The sequence below is a fragment of the Capsicum annuum genome, chromosome 4, assembly GCF_002878395.1.
Source record: "Capsicum annuum cultivar UCD-10X-F1 chromosome 4, UCD10Xv1.1, whole genome shotgun sequence".
Classification (NCBI taxonomy): Eukaryota; Viridiplantae; Streptophyta; class Magnoliopsida; order Solanales; family Solanaceae; genus Capsicum; species Capsicum annuum.
In genome coordinates, this window is record NC_061114.1 from 222,288,203 (window position 1) to 222,314,570 (window position 26,368).

General features: G+C 34.7%; 2 protein-coding genes across 2 annotated transcripts; both read right to left on the minus strand.

Annotated features, from left to right (window-relative positions):
* Positions 1-11,724: 11,724 nt before the first annotated feature.
* LOC107867183 (protein DCL homolog, chloroplastic) lies at positions 11,725-18,977 on the minus strand. Its single transcript, XM_016713318.2, has 3 exons — positions 18,638-18,977; positions 12,851-12,965; positions 11,725-12,270 (listed from the first exon to the last, which is right to left on the minus strand). Exons 1-3 carry the CDS (start codon positions 18,922-18,924, stop codon positions 12,103-12,105), a joined length of 570 nt encoding a protein of 189 aa, XP_016568804.1. The 5' UTR covers positions 18,925-18,977; the 3' UTR covers positions 11,725-12,102.
* A 3,788-nt stretch (positions 18,978-22,765) lies between these two features.
* On the minus strand, positions 22,766-24,974 carry LOC107867182 (F-box protein At1g47056). The gene has a single exon (XM_016713317.2). It carries the CDS (start codon positions 24,695-24,697, stop codon positions 23,075-23,077), a length of 1,623 nt encoding a protein of 540 aa, XP_016568803.1. The 5' UTR covers positions 24,698-24,974; the 3' UTR covers positions 22,766-23,074.
* Positions 24,975-26,368: the final 1,394 nt, after the last annotated feature.

A 26,368-nucleotide genomic window follows, 5' to 3' on the forward strand; every position in this document is an offset into this window, starting at 1 on the left:
GCAGGCACTGTAAAGTTTGCAGCAGAAATGACAACATTACAGCTTCAACCAAAAAAAGTTCATCTTCACATTAGCCAACTACTACTTCACTACATCATTAATTTATCATTACCCTCCCCTAATTTCTGCATATTTCTCCCTTTTCAATTATTAACCAAAAATAATTTACTTCCACCGTTTCAATTTATCTGAGCTATTTTTTCTGATCTATCTAAAAAATAATAATAGTTTTTTTTAATAATATTTTGATTTTAATTTTAATTTTAATTTTTCACATGACTTTTTTATGATAAGAAGATTAAAAGATATTTTGATATACAATATATCATATATCTTTAATTTAATACTATATAATTGAAAAGTTAAAGGAGAGCTTTGAAGTAACTGATAAAGTTGTTGTTATGTAATCGTGAGGTCATGGGTTCAAATCTTGGAAACAGCTTCTGACAAAAAATATAAGGTAAGACTGCGTACTATACACTCATGTGATGGGATCCTTCACCGGATTCTACACATAGCAAAAATTTTAGTGAATCAAACAATTTTTTTTTTATGATTGAAAAGTTCTTATTATTTTTTTAGACTTCATATCAAGTTAAAATTGATCGATTAATTTGAGACGGAGAGAATATTTTTTTTTTTTAAAAAAAAAAGTACTAGAAGAAGAAGAAAAAGTAGTGCTAATAGTGTAAGTACTTTTATCTTACTGATATTTTCAAAGCACTTTATACAATGGTGGAATAGTCATATATACCTTCAGATCTCTTCTTTTACCAAAGTGTACGTATTAAAGGAAGAAAAAACTCATATATAATACTTACATTAAAAAAAAGAGAAAAAAGCAGCCAAAAGTTGCTCTGCATGCCTATTTTAGAGTAGACTCTACCACTCACCATCACTCCCAAAGGTCCAAACACCATTTTCGATAATACCCTAAAACTAAGGTAAAGTAAATTCCATATGCCTTTAATCCCTCAACCAACAACAACAATAATAACAATTCAACCAGAGCAATATGTTTGGTGTAATTCAACAAGTGAGGTTTGAAGTAAGTAATTCAAGTTTCCCTCCTCGGTCTATCAGTATGAGAATCCAACACTCATCATACCAAAGTCTAATGAGATTTTAATACAATAACAACAACAAATTCAGTGTAATCCCATAAACTGAGGTCTGGGGAGGGTAAAATGTACGCAGTCCATACCGCTATCTCCGAAGAAGTAGAGAGGTTGTTTTCGATAGACCCTCGGCTCAAGATGAAGAACAGTAAACAAAGGGATGGATGGCATAATAGAGAAATCAGAAATAAAAAATAATAAAATAGACATCAGACAAGTACGAACTACGAAACATACGGACGACACGAAATAAGAAAAGTACTAAGACATAAGACAAAGGACACCTACCTAGTAGTATGCTACACTAATAAAACACGCCACCTATGAACACAGAACTAGGTTTACTAACCTGGCTCCAAAGGAACTCACCTACCTGCATGTTGCACCCCACACATACACCTTAGCCATCTACCCTTATCCGCGACCTCCATATCTTTCTATCTAGGGTTATGTCCTCAGTCAGCTGGAGCTGCTCCATGTCATGTCTAATCACCTCCCTCCAGTATTTCTTCGGTCTACCTCTACTCCTCTTGAAACCATCTAAATCTAGCCTCTCACACCTCCGAACTGAGGCATCCGTGCCCCTCCTCATCACATGCCCAAACCATCTCAGTCTTCCTTCCCGCATCTTGTCCTCCACTGAAGCCACTCCCACATTTTTCCGGATAATCTCATTCCTAACCCTGTCTCCTCTAGTAAACCCACACATCCAAGGCAACATTCTCACTTCCGCTACCTTCAATTTTTGGATGTGAGGGTATTTGACTGGCCAACACTCTGTTTCATACAACATGGTCGGACGTACTGCCACTCTATAGAATTTGCCTTTAAGCTTAAGGGGCACGTTCTTATCACACAACACTCTCGAGGCGAGCCTCCACTTCATCCAACCTACTCCAATACGTTTAGAGACATCCCCATCAACCTCCACATTCCCCTGAACCATAGACCCAAGATACTTAAAGTTGTCCGTCTTACAGACCTCCTGGGAGTCCAACCTCACCACCCCTTTGTCCTCCTATCTCAATTCACTAAATTTGCATTCCAAATACTCAGTTTTGGACCTACTCAACCTAAACCCCTTAGACTTAAGGGTTTCTCTCCAAACCTCTTGTTTGTCATTCACACCCCCTCGCGACTCATCAATCAACACGTCCATCATCCGCAAATAACATACACCAAGGCACCTCATCTTGAATGCTCCGCGTCAACACGTCCATCACCAAAGTAAACAAGAACGGACTAATAGTCGATCCCTGATACAGCCCAGTCTCGATCGGAAAATGCTCTGAGTCTCCTCCTGTTGTCCTCACCCGGGTTTTTTTCCATCGTACATGTCCTTAATAGCTCTGATGTGCGCCACCGGGACACCTCTCACCTCCAAGAATCTCCAAAGAACCTCCTTTGGGACTTTATCATACGTCTTTTTCAGGTCCATGAACACCATATGTAAATCCCTCTTCCTTTCTCTATACTGCTCCACTAATCTCCTCACCAGATGGATTGCCTCTGTCATCGAGCGACCAAGCATAAATCCAAACTGATTCTTCGAAACGGACATGACCCTCCTCAACCTCCGCTCGACCACTCTCTCCCAAATCTTCATAGTGTGACTCAACAATTTAATACCCCTATAGTTGTTGCAACCCTAAATGTCACCCTTATTTTTATATAACAGAATCATTGTACTCTATCTCCAGGCCTCAAGCATTCTCGCAGTCTTGAAAATGTCGTTAAACAAAACAGTCAGCCACCTCAAGCCGGCCTCTCCAACAAACTTCCAAAAATCCATCGGAATCTCGTCTGCCCCTGTCACCCTACCCCTCCGTATCCTACGAATGGCCTCTCTGACTTTCTCCACCGTAAAACATCTACAGTAACTGAAATCGCGTCTCTCCTTCGAGTGTTCCAGCTCTCCTAACTCAATGCCTCTATCTCCCTTCTCGTTCAAAAGTCTATGAAAGTACTCATGTCATCTCTTCTTAATGTGGACCTCCTTCACCAAAACACTATCATCATCCTCCTTAATGCACTTTACCTGATCAAGGTCGCGACCCTTTCGCTCCCTATTCTTAGCAAGCCTATATAACCTCTTATCTTCGCCTTTCTCTTCTAGCCCCACATACAAGCTCTCAAACGATGCCGACTTAGCAGCCATAACTGTTAGCTTAGCCTTCTTCCTAGCTACTTTGTAAGCCTCCCTTTTCACTCATTTCTCTTCCTCATTTTCACTCTCGATCAACTTCACATACGCCTCCTTCTTAATCTTTACTTTCTTCTTCACTTCTTCATTCCACCATCAGTCCCCCTTATGACGACCTGCCCGACCCCTCGAAGCATCTAACACTTCTCTAGCACTCTCCATGATGTCAGTGGCTGCCCTATCCCACATAGTATCCACGTCCCCCCTGCTCTCCCACACCCCCATTCCCACCACCTTTTCCCCTATCTCTAGTGCACTAACTGGTGTCAATCCGCCCCACTTAATTCTCGTTTGACCCTCCACGACCCTTCTTTTATTGCACTTCTTGATAGACAAATCCATCACTAGAAGCCTGTGCTGGGTCAAAAGATGCTCACACGGAATGACTTTACAATCCTTACAAAGTCCCCTATCCCCCTTCCTAAGTAGCAGAAAGTCAATCTGGGTCTTGGCGATTGCGCTTCAGAAGGTAATCAGGTGATCCTCCTTCTTCGAAAAACTCGAATTCACTACCACCAGCCCAAAGGCCCTCGCAAAATCCAAAAGAGCAACTCCCTCGCCATTTTTTCACTGAAACCAAAACCTCTATGCACATCGTCATAGCCACCTGGTAAGACCAGGTAAGACCCCAATGTGACTTTAATAGTCGACTTTAATTACTCGTATGGATTGAGTCTGTTCGATTATGCCATCATCTCATCTAAAGACTTATTTGTATTTTGAGCAACTCATTTCATTCGCATGGTTTTTTAAAAAATAAAGTATTGGTCTATCAATTAGAATTTCATTCTCATGATTTGTGTCTAAGAGACATGAATTCATTTTTTTTTTCTCTCTCTCACCTCTATGTTAAAGTGTATCACGATCTTATCTTAAATTTAAACGTCCAAATGAGATTGTCACTCATGAGTCAATAGTGTTCAAACATGATTCTCTCAAGGGTCCTAACGTAAGTCTAGGCTCTAGTAATAGAACATGACTTAATTCTTTAAAAAATGTTTGCAACATATCTCCATCGACAGTACGTATTCAAACCTCCATAAATTATGCTTACAAAATGAAGCAACCTTTTCATATAACATTGTCATTAATTGAATCCAATTGAGTTTTTACGCTACCATGAACTATAGTCCAATATATTGTCAAGTAGTAGTATATTAAATAACACCAAGCAAAATTAGAAGGAATTCAAGTTTCCCAATGCCTTTGTTTACTATCACTGTCTCTGTAACTTCTTTTTTGTACGAATAAAGCTGAAAGTAGAAGTAGACTAGTAGGGAGAATAGAACAAGGGAGCATATTTTTAGAGACAGAATAAAGGAGGGAAAATGGGTAGATGTATTTGCCAGAAATATACGCATACGTTAATTAACTACTGAGACATAATAAATGTAGATGTACGTGTTGTGGCAGGGAGGGATATACTCTCTCTCCATTTCGTATTAGTTGACCCCTATAAACTTGTCACACTCATTATCATGATACATCTGCATTGGATTTACTATTGTCATAGGCCTTTTAGGAGTCGTTTGTTACACATACTAAATTATCTTGGGATTATAATTTGTAGACTAATTTATCCTCACCGGATGGTGGGATAAAATTAATCCCTATTTGGTTGAGATTTTTCAAGATTAAATTTGGATTAGATTTATACTTTGTGTGTATAACATAGTATAATCTTGCGATATCCCACTTTTATCCCACGTACAAAACTACGCCTTTTTAACATTTAAATTTTGAATCCGTTTTTGTATTAAACGAAAGAGAGGTGCAGTGGGAATTGTTGGTGAGTGAGTTGTAGAGAGGTCAGAGGAGTGTAGGGTTTCTGCTATGATTAGTTGCTTTCTTTCTTTCCTTTGCCTTTAATAGCTTTTCTTCTTCCTCTTTCCTTTCCCTTCCCTCCTGATCTCTTTCAATGGCTCATTCTACGAGGACTTTGGTTAGATGGAGCAACCACTCCCCACCCCCCCACAGGACTTAAATAAATGGAGTACTGTATATCAAGAAACACACACACAGACACAACAGGGGGAAAAAAGATAACAAGATAAATGACCAAATAGTTAAAGTTGTGATATGTTCAAAATTTAAAGGCTTGTATAGAGGACTAGTTAGTTTCTTTTCTCTATAACGAACGTTATATATACATGCATGCACCAAATATGAAGTACGTGGTGTATTATCATACGTAGAAACTACATAGACTTTTCAATTTGTTTGTCGATACAAAGAATTTAAGAAAGTAAAGACATTTAAATCTTGATCTGTTAAACTAAAGATATGGGTCATGTCAATTATACCAGAATTTCATCTAATATTGTGGTCTTTAAAATGTCATGAATAAAATTGAAATTAAAGAGTTGTCAAAAGAGGAACTAAACATTCTGTTTTTAAACGAATAGATCAGAAAGAAAAATAAGATAAACAAATTAAAACCGAGACATTGATCCAACCAATTTTAGATTCGCACCGAAAAATCAATATTGAGAATAAAATGCTCTTTAATAAATACAATTCCATGTTCAAAACTCGAACTCATGCACTTTTGTTCGATAATTTTAAAGGAAATAGTGAGGAGTTTAGATGAGACATACCAATGCATGAATACAGTGCGATAAGTAGTACGGTAAGGTGGTGTTTGATATGAGATATAAGGTATAATAGTTCTGGAATAGTTATAAGATTATTTTATCATGCGTTTGGTTGACAATATTAGTTAGTTTTGAATTATTTATTCCACTTTTTATATCATTGTTATGAGATAAGTTATTTCATATACTCCCTTCGTTCCAAATTATCCGTTTCAAATTGAGATGACATATTTATTAAGAAAAATGATTAATAACATGGTAAGTTTACCATAGTGCCCCTATTAAATGATGTTTATATTTTAATTTAAAGAAAAAGTAATTAATGCAAAAGGTAAAATATGAAGAAAAATTATCTCTTTTGATTAATAAAAAACAAGTAAAATGAAAAATGAAATTAAAAATTTTGGACGAATAATTTGAAACGAAAAAAGTAAATAATATGGAATAACTAATTTCCAAATTAATTATTTCTAGATAATCTGTTCCCAAATGACCCCTACATTTAAAGGGGTCCAGTCCCAAATGGTTAGGTCACTGGCATGGACTAGAGTGGTTTGTGAACCAATAGTTAAAACAAGAGGTAAGTCACCAATTACTCATTACGTCAAAAGTACTCTCCTCCGTTTAAAAAAGAATTATCTATTTTTTTTAGTTCGCTTTAAAAAGAATGATCCCTTTCCTTTTTAGCAACTTTTTAATTTTAATTTTCCAATATCATGTTTAAGATCACAAGATTGAAGGACATTTTGATATATTTGACATATTTTTAATTTAACAGCACAAAATTTAAATTTTTATTTTATTTTTGTAAATTTCGTATCAAATCAAACTAAGCCATTCTTTTTTAAATTGAGGAAGTTACTTAATTCGGTCTAACAAATTTTGCTTGTTCATGGTTCCAAAACCTGCTACTCCCTACTAAAGTTTTTACTTTAATCCTATCTAGATTGATTTGATTCACTATTCCAAATTTTGTGTGATAGATAGTTTTTACCTCATTTTATTATGTGTTTGGATAAGTATGAGTGCTTGTAAATTATTTTTCTATTTTAATTTATTTAATCTATTTTAATTTGATATGAGGTTTAAGAAAATAAAAAAAATTTTTGAATTTTATGATCTTATATTAAAAATATGTCGAATGTATCAAAATGTCATTACATTGCGTGGTCTTAAAACATGCTATGTAAAAAAAGTTGAAATTCATAAAAAAGAAAAGATCATTCTTTTTTAAACGGACTAAAAAAACATCTACTACTATTTGCTTATAATTCAATTATAATATCTAGAAATATTTTTTTGCACTAAATATTTATCAACAACTTTTTAATCAACTAACGTAAACAGACTCTTATTCAACCATATGCTCACTTCAAATGTTGGTATACTTTTGGTTCTTGTTAGTGAAATTCGACCAGATGGTGCATGTAAATATGATGACAATATTTATTGTGACCTAGGTTTATTACATCATATCTCCAGTTGTAGTCTCATCAATGTTAGTAGTGTTTTAATATCACTATTTTAGTGTTTTTCGTCTCAATTTATTGGAATATTTTTATTGCCTTTTTAATGTTAGTCTCTCTTCAAATTATTGGTTATGATTGATAAATTAATTTACTTCAGAATTCATGGAAATCTCATTACAACTGTTGTTGGTCGTGTGACATAAATTTGGTAGTCAAACTGCCAAAGACAGGTGATCAAACTTCAATCTTGCCAATTGTCCTCATAAAGATGCCAAAATAGCAAGAAGAAATTAATGTTTATACATTTACAACTATACGAAAGAGTATTTATATATTATTAATATACTTTAATGTTTTGTAGCCAATAATTTATTATATTTTCAAAGTTATTAATGTTATATACTGCATACGATTAACTATATATAGTTATTTTTAGGTATTGATCATATATATATGATCGATTTCTCACTACTTTTAATTTGTTGTGCTCGATAATTTCTCTCTCTTTTAATTGTGATGTTTGGATCGATATATTAATGTCATCTTTTTATTAATACATGTATTAAATAACTTTGTTCATAGTGGCCAGGTTGGGAGACTTAGACATATGATAATAAATTGTCTAATATTTTTTGCATTTGAAATTTATACAATTTCAAAGTTACTAATCTCACATATTTGGAGTTTATTAATTAGTATTATCTTTTAGGTAATTTGACGCGGTTCAAAACATCATTTAAACTGATTTTGTATAATTAATCTCTTGCAAATTAACTCAACATCATCTTTTATTTTATTTTATTTTTATTTTTATTTTCTTGTCCATGTTGTTTAGTGATAGAATGTAATGAAAACAACAGCCTCTACACTCTACAGAGACTAAAAAAGCTAATAGGGACGACGCCCTATAATACCTCCAGAGTTATTGCATGACAACTTATTACGTACTCTTTTATGAGTTGATGGGATGGGACAATGGGTGAGGCCAGACAAAAAAATCTTCCATAAAGAATTACTACTATTTAAATATAATTAAAATTATTTTTTATACTCTACATAGATATAATAGATGTGTCTTTGATTTTTTTTTTTGTGTGTTTACGACCTTTTAATAAAGTTTTTAGCTCTGTCATTAAATGAGACTAACAATCATAATAACAACATAACCAATATAGACTCACATGCCGGCCTTGTAATAGAGTACATGCAAAGAGAGACTATTTTCGAAAAATCAGCGTTGCTGAGTACTTGACATTTAGGTTTCGGCATAATAAAGCTTGCACTGTCTTTCAGCACTTACGCGCACAGTGTGCCATTGGTAATGATTCTACTATAGTGCCACAAATTCGCAAGCTGATTCTAAGTAATCGTTGTTGTTCATTGGATTCCGGAGGAACTACTTTGTTAGGATTGGGGAATTGCTGCGATTATCGGCTCAATTAACACATCAAAGAACATACAGAAGAGAAGAAAAGAGATATAACTAGTAGTGGACCTAAAATTTAAGAGTCGTGGGTGTTCAGAAAGTTCAAACACATATATTAGCATCCAAAGCTTTAAGATTTCGTATAAAAATCAAAACACCAAACTATTTTTTTGATTTTGCGGGTACTTTTTTCATCTTATACCAATTTTTATACATTACTGATATAATCATACCTATTCTATATTAGATTTAACGGATGCCGGAACACCAATATTTTCATCCTAAATCCGCCCTTTGCATTTAACAAGTATTAGAGGAAAATCAGATAGCTTATAGACGGTTAAAAAAGCAGTAACGACAATAAAATAGCGTGATAATTAAAACACGAAATATTATCAGGATCAACATAAATCCAAGGACAGGGAACTTCGCCAAAAAAACTGATGGGATTGGGGTTGATTGATCAAAATCTATTGCCCCATTGCTTTGAAATTTCTTGTCTAAAAAGTACTCTCATTCTGAAAAAAGAGAAAATGATAGAATTCACTGTGTACTCTTTTATATAGTCAGAATATTGCGTCAACAAATATAATTAAAGTCCAGACATAAATTTTTAAAATTTGAAAAGACAAAATTATTATGAGCTATTTGTATAATACATATACTATATGACAGAAAAAGGTATAAAATTATACTTTAAGAAATCGTAATATAAGAAAATTATTTAACTACATTATTGTTTGGGACGAGAACGTACTTCTCTTTATTCCATAATTTTTTAATGAAAATAACAAAAAGGTATAAGCTCCGTGCCTTCAAATATTATGAAATACATTTATGAATTATTAAAAAGAGATTTTTGTACAAAAAATAACCCCGTAAATTGACCCTAAAAAACAGAATATTCGTAATAAAATAGAGTGAGATAGTTAAGAGATCATTTGTAGCTGGTTTGAAAGTGAGTTATGGTATTAAATCTGTCACAAGTAATACTATGTTTTGGTAGATGATTAAAAGGTAAGTTATTCATGTATATAATTAATTTGATTTTTAGTGTAGAATTCAAAAACGCGCATAAATAATGCATCTTCAAGTTATGAGAAACTATGTACTCATTTGGTACAAGGAATAACTAATCTCGAAATTAATTTTAGAATGAGCTTATCACATGTTTGGTCGGTATAAAATAAATGAAATAACTCATTCGAAAATTAATTATCCCAGATTGTAGTGTTATTATTGTTGTACCTTGTTTCCCAAATAAACGACCTCTGAATGTATTATTGTATCTACATTTCCTCATACCTAATATTTCTGTTTACTTAATTCTAACCAGCTATCAGATAATCGGAAGAGTAATGTACGTGTTTGTCTCTCTCAAAGATTCTATTAAAGATATGTGCAGAAGATTTGGAATAGAAGAAAGAACTGGTGCATAGATTTTCTTGGATGAATATCCAGCTGGAGGGATTGAACAAATTGCTTGTGGGATTTGGACCCACAGCATCTAATCAAATATTAGTGAGATCCCAATTATCCAGTCTGCTTACATTATTGCACCAGCTTTAAAAGTTAAAACCATATCATTACCACTAATAACCTATCATAAATTGCTAAATTGATGTTTCCACTTACTAAATTAAGAGAGCTTAGAGCTATGCAATGAGGCAAAAAGGTAAAACCATTGACCTTTGTTTAAGCATTCGTGATAAAGTTATCTGATATTTGTATTGAATGTATTGAAATGTGCATAAATTGGACCGGAAACCACCATTACTAGAAAATCATGAGACTAGTGGCAATTCGGTGGAACAGTCAAAATATGGATAAGTTGAACCAAACACCATCACTATAAGAAAAACGGAATAACAATAGTAATCCAGCAGAGGACGCAAATTGGATAAAAAGGTTCGTAGGAAGCGCTGTGTTATGTTATTACTGATCCATACTTGTAGTTATAGTATTACTCATGCAGTTTTTGATTCTTCGATTTCTCTTATTATTTGTAGTTCTTGTCCAGTTACTATTTGCATTATTTGTTACTATCTGCTACTTCTTGTACTTCTACTACTCTTTTTTTCCTAGATTGCTTTGAACTATTTTCCCTTAAACAGAAGGCCTACCGAAAACAGTCTCTCAACTCCTAAGATTGGGGTATGATTTGCATACTTTCTATCCTCCCCAAACGAGCGTTCTATGAGATTATACTTAATATTATGTTGTTGCTGAACAAATAATAGTAATTCAGTTGAACAAACTGAACCGAACACTATCATTATTAAGAAAACATGAGAATAATCATAATTCAGTCGAAATATGTACAAGCTCGATTGAACACCACCATTATTTTTAAAAAACTATAGACAGGCTACCTTTTGGGAAGCCAAAGTCATCAAACGAACGAACTAGTAACATGCAAAGATTGGGACTACTTTGACTTACTCGAATTCTACCTCGACCATCACTGTGTACTGACAGACCGTGCAGTGGCTAGTTTTCTTAATTTTCACACAACACAATTCAATGTAGTTATGAAACAGAAAAAAGTGTTGTTATTATTTTGCCCAATCCAAATTGATGCACATGATATGATCCTACGGTAAAGTGTAAAAGGCATGCTACCCTTTTGAATTTTTTGGAGCTGTACAAGTGAGCATGAGTTCTGTGGCAATCATGACACTTCCCTTGCATGATTGAATCTGAGAAACATAATTGCATTTTTGACTATTCCTCCAAAATATAAAAATTCACCTTTTATAGTCTCTTCAGTCCGTCGTAAGTCTGCTTGCAAACACTTCGACTATTCTACTGGGTACCTGCTATACCACCTTCATTAATTGACAAAATAAAGTTTATCTCTACTCAAAGTTAGATGCAGTAGTCATATAATACAGGCTACTTGTGCAAGCCACTATGCCAGGTAATGTGCCTTGAGAAATTAAAGAAGATAGAGACGGTGATTTCACCAAAAAAGAGTGACAGTCAACATTACAAGCAAAGACAACTAATTAATATGGAAGTGTGCTCTTTATCAATGTTTACTTCCATCAACTTTCTTTTTTCACTAAATAAAACTTGAAATGCTGGTCAACTAATATCTACCACATTGACTAAAGGTATCAAAAAGTCATTTGTTGGTCATTGAATCCATGAAAAACCTTTTGCCGCACACCAAGCATTCATAAGATCCGTTGTTTACTTGTTCATTGAAAAAGACTCACCATGAGGGCTCTACAGGCCAACAGCTTCCAGCTTTGGTATTTATGTGAGGAGAAACTGCCTAAAACAAAACTCAACTACCACGTTTGAAGTGTTCTTTTATGAATCTCTCGGCATAAGAAGGGTACTTATCTCGAACGAACTGTCTCAGACACTTCTGATAGGAAAAGTCTATCCATCCACCGTCTGTTCTTACGACAAAGAGACACCTAGATCGTCTGAACTGTGGATGTCGATCAACCTGTAAATAGGGGCTATTAGTCAACTCAAAAACAAACAATTTAATCACCAGCCACATAAGTACTGACTCTTTACATGCCACTTAGGTTAAGAACCTGAGTCCTACATCAGCAAACAGCTTAACATGAAGTAGTATAATGATCACGAATAGGTGGACATGTCTGCTCAAAAATTCAAAATAGTTCGCACAATTTAAGTAAGTTGTCATAATAAGGAATGCTTCACATGGTTCCTTCTCTATTAAGTGGAGCATAGTTTTCTGAAGGCTTTCTGTTGCAGCTAAAAGGGGAGGCTGTTATTCACAAGGGAAGACACTATTCCACTTCTGTAGATCCATAATTCAGATTAGCCTGTCATATGCTATTTGCCGGATGGAGCGAGTACTCAATGGACAAATGTAGTTTGAGATGGAATCTTTACACGCAGAAATTAACATAATTTATAATGCAGCACGATGGACAAAAGGTTAAACTAACAAACAAAGAAAAGATCCATCCCTACTCCAATCAATTGAAAAGAAATTTAAGTAAAAATTATAATAAGATCAAGCAACAAGCATATCATCAGACTACGTGACCAACCATAATTGAGTCGAGGCCACATCCAATTTTATCTTCACAATGGGGATGATAAGCAAGAAGCTTGTCTACCACTATTTTCTCATCTTCTGCTGTCAACCGTTCTCCATCCATATACCTGGGTAGAAGAAATGGATAATGAATTAAAAGCTAGCACTAGAATGAAGTTTTTGCAGAGAAGAAAGATGCAGTTTAAGAACTCTTATAGAAGATTAAGTGCCAAAATTTCCTACAAAACAGAAACAAAAGAAAAATATGTGAAGGAAAAAACAAAAGAAGCTCCATACTTATGTAACTATAGAGTGAATTTATAGTCATTTTAACAAAATGAACTTTTGACTGAAAATTTCCAGGCAATACTGACCTGTTCCCAACAATGATATTTCTATTTTTGAAGAAAACATCGTGTTCTATCTTCAACTTGACACAACTACAGAGACTACATATTCAACAAAAAACAAAGGTTCGGATGCAACACAACAAAACAAAAACACAGCTAGCCCAGGAGGATAACAAATCAAATGAGATATCAACAAATGAAGATCCTATTCATTTAAATTTTTAAAGAATCAGTTCAACTCTTGTAAATTGGACCAAAACTTAATTGAAGTGTGTAATAGTGGCAGTGATATGAAGCAAGTTATCACTGAGAAGGAAGAATGATTATTCACTTAGAGTAAGCTAGATAGCACTTTCTGTAGTAGTGACTACTGAAAGAGGACATATAATGACTAAAAGAGTGCTTATTGTGATATATTCTTGAAAATTCTACTCTTCTACATTAGGTCTAAGAATTATTTAAACCATTGGTTCCTATCACTATACACCAGAAAGTAAAGAAGAAACATCAAACCTTGGTGTAGGAATTCAAGAAATACAAAAGAAACAAAGCTGGAAGCCAATCAAAAGAAAGTTGCTTTTCCTTGTACCAGTTGCAATTGTAGGATTTACCTCAAGGTTTTATGACGCTAATTCAAAAAATTTGAAGTTTAGGGGTACTTCTTTCTAATTTCCACACTTTCTAAAGCAAGATAAATCCTGGAAAAATGGCTAAAATCTATTCCTTTTCCCAGTAAAGCTATAGTTTTGAATATTGAAATGTTCTTTACTGCATGAGAAAACTCATAGTTTACTGCTCTGTTACTTCGAATAATCATCAATGGACAATAGGTGCAATCAACATTGAAGAGTTCACCTTGCAGACAAGGAACTTCGTCAAATTTCTTGACTCATTTAGTGTGGTGATCCCGTTAGTGTATTAAACGAAAATGTGCAACAGCTTGAAGTACATGCTATGTAAGAAAAATGGAGAGGGAATGAGAAGAAGGAGAATTTACTTCTCTAATTAGAAAAAGGAGTCACCTAGCTGGGGAATATGCCTTGATCATTATTTTTGTTACGTACAAGTGGGAACGCCAGTCTGTCTAGTAATCAGTTCTGATTAAAGGTAGTCTATTATTGAAAAAGCAGGTATCTCCAAGAATATACTCAATCAGCTTGCTCTGTCATAGATCCTACCTGCCTATGATTCTACTTGCTTCACAAGTAACAATATTTTCAGAAACTTTTTAAGTTCCAAATAATTTGTAATCTTCTACTCTGGTAGGTTTTGTAAGAGAATGACATCAGGAAAAGAAATTCTCTCACATGATTCATGGTATCTTGAAGTTAACAAGAAAGTGCAAAATAAACAAGCCACTGTTGAGAAATCATATTGTCAAATCAAAAATCACATATGTTTGCTCTTCTTTTGAGTCTCATCTCCATTACATGACCCATGGTGATCTAGCAACTATAGCATCCAACTATCCTTGCACGCCACAAGACAAATCTACGAATCTCGGTTTGTTCAATTCCTTGTGAATACTAAAATTTCCTTACGGGAAGAGTTGCTACTTAGATCCTTTATTTTCCTTGACGTCTCATTGTCACACAGGTGTCATAACAGATGTAGGTCTTTCATGTGGATTCATCAAAGTATCCTAAAACGTCAACAAACTTGCATACATATAACCATAAACTAAGTCCATGTAGCATTACAAAGGAGTATTTTCTTGATTGAGAAACTCAAGACATAACAATGATAATCCAATATCTCAATTCAGATCTAATATGAAATTGACTGAAAGAGTCAGAAAAACATGGTAAGTAGATAGAGAAAAGACAGATCGTACACGGTGAGAAAGTTGTAGTCAAAGAAAAACTTTTGTCCTGTATACATCATTCTTATTTTGTGAGAATGTTACATTAAATCGCAGAAAGACAAAATGAAAGGAGTAAAAAGATATTCCATATCCACCTAGGCTTTCCGAGAATAGCCCGACTAAGAGAGGGCTGCACAAGGAATTTAAAGGCAAAAACAAATTTTGACTGAATTATTAAGTACAAAATGAGAGCTTGAAGGAGTAGTTGTAAGTTTTGGTAGCATGCTTATGCCTTAAGAATCACAAATAAACCATAAGATAATTATTAATTACTCAAACCCAATGAAAAATCTAGCAGCAAAAGATAAAAGCACTCAAAAGCTCTTCTAGACAACAACAACAACATCCCAGTGTATTCCCACCTAGTGGGGTCTGGGGAGGGTAGAGTGTACGCAGTCCATACCACTACCTCAGGTCAAAAGCTCTTCTAGAACTTCTTGAAAATGTAAGATTGTAAGACACTAAGCATACTGGACTTTCAAACAATGTTTAAAATTAATACTATAAGGAAGAGGAAAACAAAAGTAAATTTGCCCATCATATGATGGAGACAATCACACCTAAATTTTGCCAGTCAAAGATGGTTCTTTTTATGAATGGTAACAGTTCATCAGAGATGGTTATTTATCAGAACATCTTATAGAGATATTACACCTATTTTTTATTTGATTGGTAAAAGTATTGATTAAAGAGCAACAAACTGCTCCAAAGTATTCTCAGAGGAGAGCCTGTACAATGAGGTCAAAAAGTCTAGCATGGCCACTTGAGAATATAATAAACTCTTCATGATCAAATTAAATCTATCTATACAGAAAATTTTTCTTCTATGTTCCACATCACCATTCACTTGCCGTGCTCATTATTTTACCATTATAGGACCAACACTATCACTAAAGACACCATATCAAGGTTTACTGAGTTTCAACCCTTCGTGATTCGGGGAGTTCAGACATTTTTCAATAACCGTGTTGTCTGGGTAAGCTTGCGGACCTCGACTAATTCCACAGGACACCTGCTACCTCCCACCAAGACAGATAATCAGGTACGGGATAACACTGTCCACATAGGTTTGGGCAAAATGGGAAGAAACCACTTAGTGTTTTTACTTCCTGAATTGAAGTTCAGACTTCATGGTTTTCAACCCACTTCATCAACCACGCCTTTGTGTGTAAAGGTGACTGCAAACATGTTCACCATTTTCATGTCTTTTCTCAGTGGGGTACAACGCATAGGTCCCTCGTTTCCCAATACATCACCAACAATAGACATATTTACCTTATCTTGGTATTTGTTGGCTCTGAAAGTTTAAGACTAGACCGCAAAATACATTGAGACAGGCATGAGATGAACGGCGAGTTTATGCCTCAGTACATGTGGGACTTTAGGACAATTATATCCTTACTTGAGCCCCTAAGTTTTATTCACCCCTTCCAAATCTCGAACAAAATACTACTATACAATAAAACAGTTGGGGGATGAGACATAAATTTTTTAATCAGATTTGTTGGCTGAAAAATAACTTAATCAGGTTATCAGCTGACATTATACAGACATTATCCATTCAGCTAGTATCAAGAAAAATAATTACATTATTTTGTCATCTGGAGGAAATAGGACTAGAGATTATAAGCACGTGTTACCAGCTATAACGTAGAATGCATGTGTGCAAAATATAAACATTTTCACACCAATATTGGCTATGAATTTGTTAATGATTGCAATTAGATACATTTAGTTTTTTCTTGTCCAGAATAGATGCTTGTGTTTTTTATAAAGAAGAAAAGAATAAGAAAAAGCTTTTTTATGATTTACTATGCCTTGGCAAAAGTAAATTGATATTTTAAACAATCTAATTTTGTGGTTCTCTCATTCAGCACTTAACATGTAATTATTTAGAAAGGTAAAATTCTGCCTCCATCTGAAATTATTCTCCTACTTCCATTTTAAGAAGATTATGTCTAGATCTCGACATATACGCATGTGAAGATACAATCCTGTAAAGTAAAAAGAGGAAACAAGAGAACCCATCTAACAGTTAAATGTCTAAAACGGTTATAGAGTTAAACATTTAATAATTACGCTATTTTCTCTTAAAAATAAAAGCATTTCACATCTACGATGAAAGTCATGAAATTGATTGAACACTTCCTTTTCTGGACCAGGGAATCTGGTCTAATTCACTAATTGGTGGGAAGTACTTAGTATTCTTATTTGAAAGATTTCCGTAGGAATCTCTGAAGTAGATGGCAGTTGATGAAGAACTCTTTGATCATAAGTTCCTATATGGATAGTGTGTCCAACATGAAACTTGTGATTGGTTTCAAAACACTTTCAAGTTGCTTCCCTCTAATTGCTAGCACCAGAAGAGAGGTAGTAAGTTGTTGATTCCTTCTTTTTAAAAATGTAAGTAGTTGAATCCTTTTTTTGCTTATCAAGGAAAAAACTATGGTTTAAGTAGTTGAATCCTTATCACCGTTTCAACCAAAAAAAGGTTGTTGATTCCTTATTGTCTCACCATAGTTTTTGGAAGATTATGAAGCCCGTGTCTCCACATTCATCTTTCCAATTAAACCGAGCAGAGAATTACAGGTAAATTAATTTAACCTTTTGTGAATCTTTGGTTTACAAAAGCTTACTGGCTGACCAGTTTTAGGCGCCTCAACTTGGAATTCAAACATACTTCTGCTCTTCTTCCTTTGCTGCTTTTTATTCTATCCATATACACCCTTCCTAGTAACATATCAACTGCATTTTGACTTGTACTTTATAAGGGGAAGCCGAAGGGTAAGGCGGATAAAGTCATTCCCTTAGGGGTCCAAAATATTAGAGGCCCCAAAGATACTACTCTATTATAAATAACATACTCCCTCCGGTTCATATCATTTGGTACTTTTGCCAAAGGTGAATGAACTCATTCATGCCCTTGCTTCACATATTCAACACCATTTTTTTTTATAACCGTGGTGTCAAGGCTAGCTCGCGCACACCTGGATTAATTACACCGGATACATATAACTCCCACCACTAACTCTGTTCACCTAGTATTTTTGTCTCTCCTAGAACTCTGGCCCTGAGACTCCATGATTCTCAACACCTTTGGATGCTCATGCAGTTCCATTTTCACAAAACACGAAGCAGGCATGAAGTCACATCCAACTCACAATAAGCTCAAATGTGTAACTTAAGTCACATCCAACTCACTATAAGCTCAAATGTGTAACTTATCAACTAAATATAGCCCGAGAAGCCACTTGGATAAGCAAATCCTTCCTATTATTTGATAGTTAAAAAAAAGGGCAGCTCGGTACACTAAAGCTCCCACTATGCACGGAGCTGGGTAAGGGCCCCATGACAAGGGACTATCGTACGCAGTCGTACCTCGCATTCTGTTTGAGGTTGTTTCTAAGGCTTGAACCTTTAGCTGTAACTCCAAGGCTCCCCTTCTATCATTTGATAGTTAATGAGTTTAATATATTAATACAATTATGCAAAATATATGTTACTGAAAGATAAAATTACTTAGCATAATGATAAATTCTGAGAAATGACAACTGCAAATGAGTAGTAACAGAAATGGCGAACCTACCTATCGGAGTGGATAATTTCTTTAGCGAGAAAAATAACAGGCTCAATTTCCTTGAGTATCTGAGTTTCCTGGTCTTTCCATTTTCTGTAATTCGGGTCAGGCCATCTCGGGTACTTTGGCGGGTCCTTAGCGCTTAACGCGGCGGCGTCGGACGGCTGAGCCGAATCGGAAGCAGCTGAAAACAGCTTGGGAGAAAGTAAAACGAAGCTAGGAGGATAGTGGTGGCGCTGATAGCTTAAACGGAGCCGGAGAAGTGGTAGACTTCGAAGGAGTAATGGAGCAGCCATTGTTGTTGTTTTTTGAGTGATCAGTAGTTTTGATTTGTGACCCAGAAAAGTATTGCCCTTTACTTTTTGGGGTTAATATTTTTATTTTGTCTACAAAATAAGTCCCTGGAGTTTTGATAATTATTATTTCCCCCATGAGACTAATATTTTTTCTTTTTTATGACCTAGAAATTGTATGGGTTAATTGTAATTTGTAGCCTTCAAAATTCGAAGATAATGAACTCATGTTTATACTTTTTTTATTTAAATACGAGTTTAAGCATAGTGCACGGTTCAAAATAAAGTTCCTTCGCGGTAATTTTTTTTTTCCTTAATTTTTGTATGTTCAAACAAATCATAGACTCATATCATAATTACGTATTTTTCGACGTTAATTTTCAAGTTCGAAATGACATAATAACTTGTGAAGGTTTTAAACAAATCATACTCATATCATAATTACACATCTTTTTCGACGTTGATATTCAAGTTCAAAATGAAATGACATAATAACTTGTGAAGGTGGAATTTATAGCAGGAAGAAGGAAGAGAAAAGAGAAAATTGTGAAGCAAAAAGTTTCTTATTCCCTCCATTCCTCTTTACTTGTCAGTGTTTCATTTTTTCAATGTCAACTTATTTAACCAACATTTTAAGAGGTATAATTGAATATTTAAAATTTAGATGATCGATATTTATTGGAAAAATATTAAATACTATAAGTTGAAAGTCTTCTCATATTAATATGGTGAAAAAATATATCTTAAAATGTTAGTCAAAATTCATATACATATTAAATTAAATCTCAATAAGCGGAACAGTGACAAGTAATAGTCAACGATGGAAAGTATTTAATTATGAGGTGATTTTCTTTTCATTTTGACCTGCATTTGACACCCTAGGAAGGTCCATGCACATGCAATGTTTGTGATATTAGTCTTCTTTTTCCAGTTGAGATGGTCTATTGTGATTGGACATAAAGGATGATTATCGACTTGTAATGAACAAATTAAGTAATGCTCCTTGTAGGTATTCATGTCAACTATTCAGGGAATCAAAGCAATCGTATCCTCTAAACTTAAGACATGAATATGAAAAGAAATGATCTCCACAAGATATGAACCTCATTCTCCCCTGATTAGAACCATTTTAGTTACCACTAGGTCATATGGGTCCAGGGCTTAGAATAAACATTCTTAGAGATCAGCAAAACAAACTGTAGCACTTGGTTCAAACTCCATGGATTCAGTTTTAAGGCAAAAATTTTGCCAACAGATTCGATATTAATCTACCATATGAAAACGATTGACGCTATTCAATGGAAAAGGAAGAGCTTGACGAAGCCCTATGAAACACATGAAACATCAACTGACCAACATATGAAGCCAAAACCAACCTGCGGACCTTGCTTTTGTCAGTTTCAAAGCTCGACTCACAACATCTTTAAACATATACAAACACTGAATCAAGCAAGTGAAGATATGTTGTAGCAAAAGTGACAAAATATTCTTCAAGTGCCATTAATGATCCAGGTTTGGAACCTATAACAAAACGCTTTCCATATACACAATAATCAGATTTCAGATATTGATTGACATCAAGAATGTATGGCCAGAAAACAAGAATTACCAACACGAAGCTGAAGTTATTTTGACGGTTGGCACAAGACAGGAAAATTCTCAAAGCACATTAATATCTTCACATCAAGCAAGATAGGAAGGAAGCAAAAAAAATCCTTCCAAAACACATACCAATATGAGCAAGGTGAGTGTTTTAACTACCAAGCTTCTAATAAGAATGAGTTCTACAAGTCAAAAAATATCAACCACGGCAACTCACATGTACAACCAGTGTCCATTTATTTGAGTTTAGTGGTGAACAAAATCTAAACAACTCCACTATTCAGAAACGAGAAACATATAGTATTAGTTAATTTTCAATGACAGAGAATAGTTCTAAAATAGTTGCTACAACCCTGAGTATGTTTGCAATAACCAGTTCATGGCGTATAACTAAAGGACAAGGCTGTTTGGTCAACTGGACTCGGTATAGAATGATGAACTAGGATTTGCTTGCTCCACCAACAAAAGATGATAACAGAATCTAAAGATTCATTCTCAAAGAGGCATAATATTATGGTAAATAACCCAAAAAACACTGCAGAACGAAAGATAACAATTCAATACCTGCTATTAACCAAAGCATGAAGAAAACAGCAAGATACAGTTCACAAGTAACAATAGCATATAAACTTATTATCAAGCATCATTTAATGAATCAGCAGCTTTGAATTGATAGTTATACCTACTGCCCAAGAATAACATTCTCCCAACACAACATGAACTCACCACTGACAATGCAACTTTCCAGAGGGCTTTCACTTGCCTTCATATGATTTTCAAAAAAATATATATAAAGTAAAGTAACACAACGCATATTAAGGGCTTGCCACAAAACCAACAAAAGAGCAGACACTAGTAATGCAGCCAATAAATCAGGCATGGAGAAGATCAAAAATGAAGTTGTTTACCCTTTAAAAAAAATTAGCTTCAATCAACTTTTTTCAGATAAAGTTAGCTGATGTATTCATTTGATTCAGATAAATGATTGCAGGCAATGGCCCCAAGGGAGTATGACTGAACTTTGTCCCTTCAAGGACAAGGACAACTCAAATGGAACTGGAACGAGAAATAACTACAATAACCATCCTTGATCTCCATTCTTATACAAGATTCCACCACTAGAAAGACAACTCTATGCCCACACGAGACATAATTATATTCTGATTACAAGAAGTCACCAAAATTTCTTAATTAGAACAGAAATAATTAAGTTAACGTGATATCACACAAACTACTTCGTGGCCCCAACCCCAGAGTTTTAACTTACAACTCTGTAGTTGTGTCCTATGCGAAGTACTGAGCTTCTAGGAGAGTACATCTCAACACCCAAAACGGAGCCAGAAAGTCTGCTGTAACTATTTATTTACCCAACATCTAGAGGTTGATACCTTGACTTGAACAATGTCTTGATCTAATAGTGTCAAAATATACTCTAATTCTCAACATAAACAAATCCATGCTCTAGTTTTCATCATAAACAAATCCAAGCTCTACTTCTCAACTTTCCCAAATGTCATCACAAGTCACATAAGCATATTGAGAGAATGATATAGAAAGATTCAGACAATCAGGCCTATATGGCATTTTAAAATATGTTGCATCATATCAAGGACTTGAAACACTCTTTTTTCAGTTAGGAGTGCAGCTTTGACTATTCAATCCTGAATTTTCACCACTGTCCTTCATTTACCAGGTGAATCACACTATTGCTAACTTCCCCTCATTCACCAAAAAATCAAGAAAGATTCCTGATAAAGGCACGTCCCAAACACACCTGATTTGATTCATGAACAAATGAAGCACAACATAACATAAAAATGTACAAGGTTTAATACGTAAAAGCTGTGGAACAAACAAGCTGTAAGACAAATGAATTTTGTATAAGAAGTGTTTTTTTCCTAAAAAAGGCACCTTAAATTTTTATAAGAGGTGTTTAGTGAAGTTGATCCCAAGTTCAGCCTTGAAATCTTTCCATGATGCTTATCACGTAATTGATAACATTGGAGTGGATCAAAATCTAGACTTTATTTTTTTCATTGAGGTAACAGTATGAATCAAAATCTTGACTTTCTATTAGCTTAATGTGTTTATCATTTTGTATAAGAGAGCTATTCTCTTCTGTTCTTTTCGGTTCTCCCTTCAAATGCCTTCGATCAAGGAGAATGTGTTCACAATATTGAATCTTTTGTATGGAACATGTATATATATTGAATGTTGCAAAACATAAACCGGTAAACGCATATTCCAAAAAAAACAACTTCACGGATTATAAACTTTTCCTTCTTTTGTTTTTAAGAAGATAGCATGTTGAGTCCTATCCCAGTTGAAGTGATAAGAACTCCACATTAAAGGAAGCATATCAGCCCAAAAATAGCATCACTAGGATTGTACATAAGCCCTAAAAAAGAAAAGGGAAACTCAAGGACAAGGTCCAACCATGAAGGCTAAGCAGTTGTTGCATTGGCCAGCATGCAATCTCAAGAATATTAAATGTAATAAAAGCCAAATAACATCAATAGCAGAATATGTGAACATAAGATATCATTTTTTTCTAATTATTTCTGGAACTGGAACTCCCACCAAAGCTCGACCACCGTCTGAATGTGCAAGCTACCAGATTCCTTCCTGTTGTAAGTCCTAGCCTGGCCTTAAAGGAGTTTGACCTCCCTGTACTGCTTGATGCAATATTTACACCACCTCTTACTTGGCCAGCCACTTGTCCATTCTCATTCCCAACTTCAGGCACACCACCATCACTGGCGCTTGCATCAGGATTTTCAGGTTCAGGTGTATCCAAGTTCACAGAAACAGTACCCCTAGTCGTCCGCAACCAATCCGCACTTTCAGAAGTCACCAATCTACATTTCTTAACCTTTACTTTTACCAAATTTGGACATCCATGAGCAAGTGCTTCCATACCCTGATCAGATACCGGGCAACTCTTTATACACAGCTTTCTTAATGCAACACATTTTGCAGCTATGCACGACAGTTCTGGATCTCCAACAGTTTCACTTCCACATAAAGCTAATCTCTCTAAATTCAAACAATTCGTAGCCAACTTCTCCAAACTAGCACACGTTGGATTCACCCCGATTAAAACCAATTCTTGTAAATTAGGACAATGTTTTGCCACAGCAATTAACCCCTCATCACTTATCCTATTAGTCTTCCACCCATCAATGTGAAGCTTCCTTAAAAGCTTACAGTTTTCAGCAACAATCTTTAGACCATTATTAGTACATTCAGGCGTTTTAACAAGGTGCAATATCTCAAGAATAGAACTTTTCGAAATAGCAGTAAGACCAGTGTCACTGACCTGAAGCCTCTCAAGATGAATCTCAACAAGCCCGCTAACCTTCTCAGCAATCACTTCAAGAATCTTATCCCAATCACCAGAACATCGAAAAAGCTTCAACGTCCGCAAATTCGTCGATCCAATAATCAACGGCCCAAAACACTGTCCATTATACAGTTCCTTCAAACAAATAACTCTCAATGACCCCCCAGCAACACCCGGACCAATCGGCTCCGCTGTGGCTCCATCTGTAATCCCCCTGAGCCGTTTTACCGACAACTCTTCTAAACCCGAGCAATTATTCAACACAGCGTTCATCCCTTTAGCACCAAAAGCACAAGATCCACAAGATAACTTCTTCAAACCGTTACAATTCTTCGCAAAAGCTTCCATTCCAGCATCCGTAAGTTCCCTACATGACCGGAGCTTCAAACGAGTCAAATTCCTGCACCGCAGAGATATCACCACCAACGCCTCATCCCCAATACTCGCAGATCTACGGTCACATTTCAAAGCAAGTTTCGTCACCGAATCAAACCGCGTAAAAATCACCGACACAACCGCAAAAAGCTCCGCTTGTGCATTAAGCGAAAGACGATGACGACTTTGCCCCTCAACCCTAAGCCAACGACGACAAACAAGCGAACAACTCTTCCTATCACCTGAGCTAAGAAAATGGAAAATGGAAGCTAAACATTCATCAGGAATATTAGAACTATAATCATAACCTCCGACATCGGAAACACCGACAACAACATCGCTGTCGTCGCCGTCGCTGTCTTTCATGGTCGGAGAAATCACAGGCGGCGATGATCGGAATTTGATACGGTTATGATTTCCGGCGACGGCGGCAACGGTGGAAGCTGACTGACCCATCCACCACTAAAAATAAGAAAAAAGAAAAAGGGAAAGGGGAGGTTAGTGTGTGTATAGAATTACTATTTCAGCGGCTTTTTGTGTTCGTCTTTTTCGGATGAAGTTGTAATTTACAGGTGAGGTAGCGGACCTGAAAATTAAAATTAGTTCGGATTTTATTCTTAATTTATTTACTCCAACATGTTAAGGGTAACAAATGTTAGTTTAAATTATGTATTCACGAAATGTTGTTTTTACAATAACTATCAATATGTTCTACCCAAAAAAAAAAAAAACTACCAATATGATAATTTTTTCTGTAATTTTTAAAAGGCACAGAACATAAATAGTAGTATTAGGGTTTTGTTCTGATTTTTTAATTAAACTTAGGTTTTATTTTTTTGTTGAAGGAACGTAAAAATATTATCATAGTTCATAATTATTTTTATTCTTTTTTAAATAAAAATATAATTTTCTTTTATATTTGACTAATCTCTTTTTCGAGTAAAAGTTTGGACATATATAAATTGAAGTCCTCTTTTCATACCGTAATATAATTTTATTTAAGGGACATTTTCTCCTTTTAAGTTTTTTAATATTATTTTCAATAAATAGATTGTTTGACGAAACCATACTAATAATATTTTTCTTTTTATATGATATAGCCTTTAAGATTTTTAACTAATAAGCTTTCACACGACTTCCAACTGATTTTGATTCCAACAAGCAACAAATAGACATTTAAATTTGACTTTTAGTCGGCACGTAAGCATTTTAAGTTTGAAAGTGCACATTACACTTCAAATTGTTTTCGGTGTGTATATTAGAACTCTAACAAAATAATTATTTAGACACCTCTAAAATTTATGTGTCACGTTATTGTTGGATGTCCATGAATTACGCTAAAAATGAGTTACGGTATTTAGTTGTCAATTGGCCAAATTGAGATGTTTGTATATCGTACTTTCAAAGTTAAAATGTCTATTTGTAGTTTAGGCAAAATTAAAGTGTCTATTTATATATAGAAGACAAAAGTTGCAGCTCAGGCTCTAAAACTTCTGCAATGAATGAGAATTGAGATAAGTATCGGATCATATATATTATGTTTTGAATAAATAAATTTTACTTTTGATAAAATTGAAAAATTTATATCCCTTTTGTCCCCAAATAAGTATTTATCATCTTAATAAAATTATGTTCATTAAGAAATTAATAAATATAATATACATTAAATCTATTCCTATTTAAAATTTTAAATTTCTACTGCTTGTTTTGGAATTTAAAAAATTGTTAATTTTAGTTCACCTCAACCACTAGCTAGCGAAATTATTTTTTTGCTTAACGTTTTCTAAAAGGTGCATAAAATCAGATATAAAAAAAATAAAAATAGACCGGAAAAAGTAATTTGAAGTCTTTTTTTTTTTTATTCGATGTTCGATATTCGTATTGAAGCCCGAGTAATTTAGATTCGTGTTGAATAGAGCTCATTCAGAAATTAGCGCTTTCAATAAAGTTTTCTTCATACTTAAAATCAAATTTCTGATCTTTAATTAAGAATAAAATAATTCATGCACCACAATCCATGTTGATATAATTTAAAGTTGTACTGTAAGGCAAACAAGTTTGACAAGTAGAAATTTGAATGAGAGATGAAAAAGTGCGTGCCGTGTGTCGTACCTGTAAGTAGGCGTG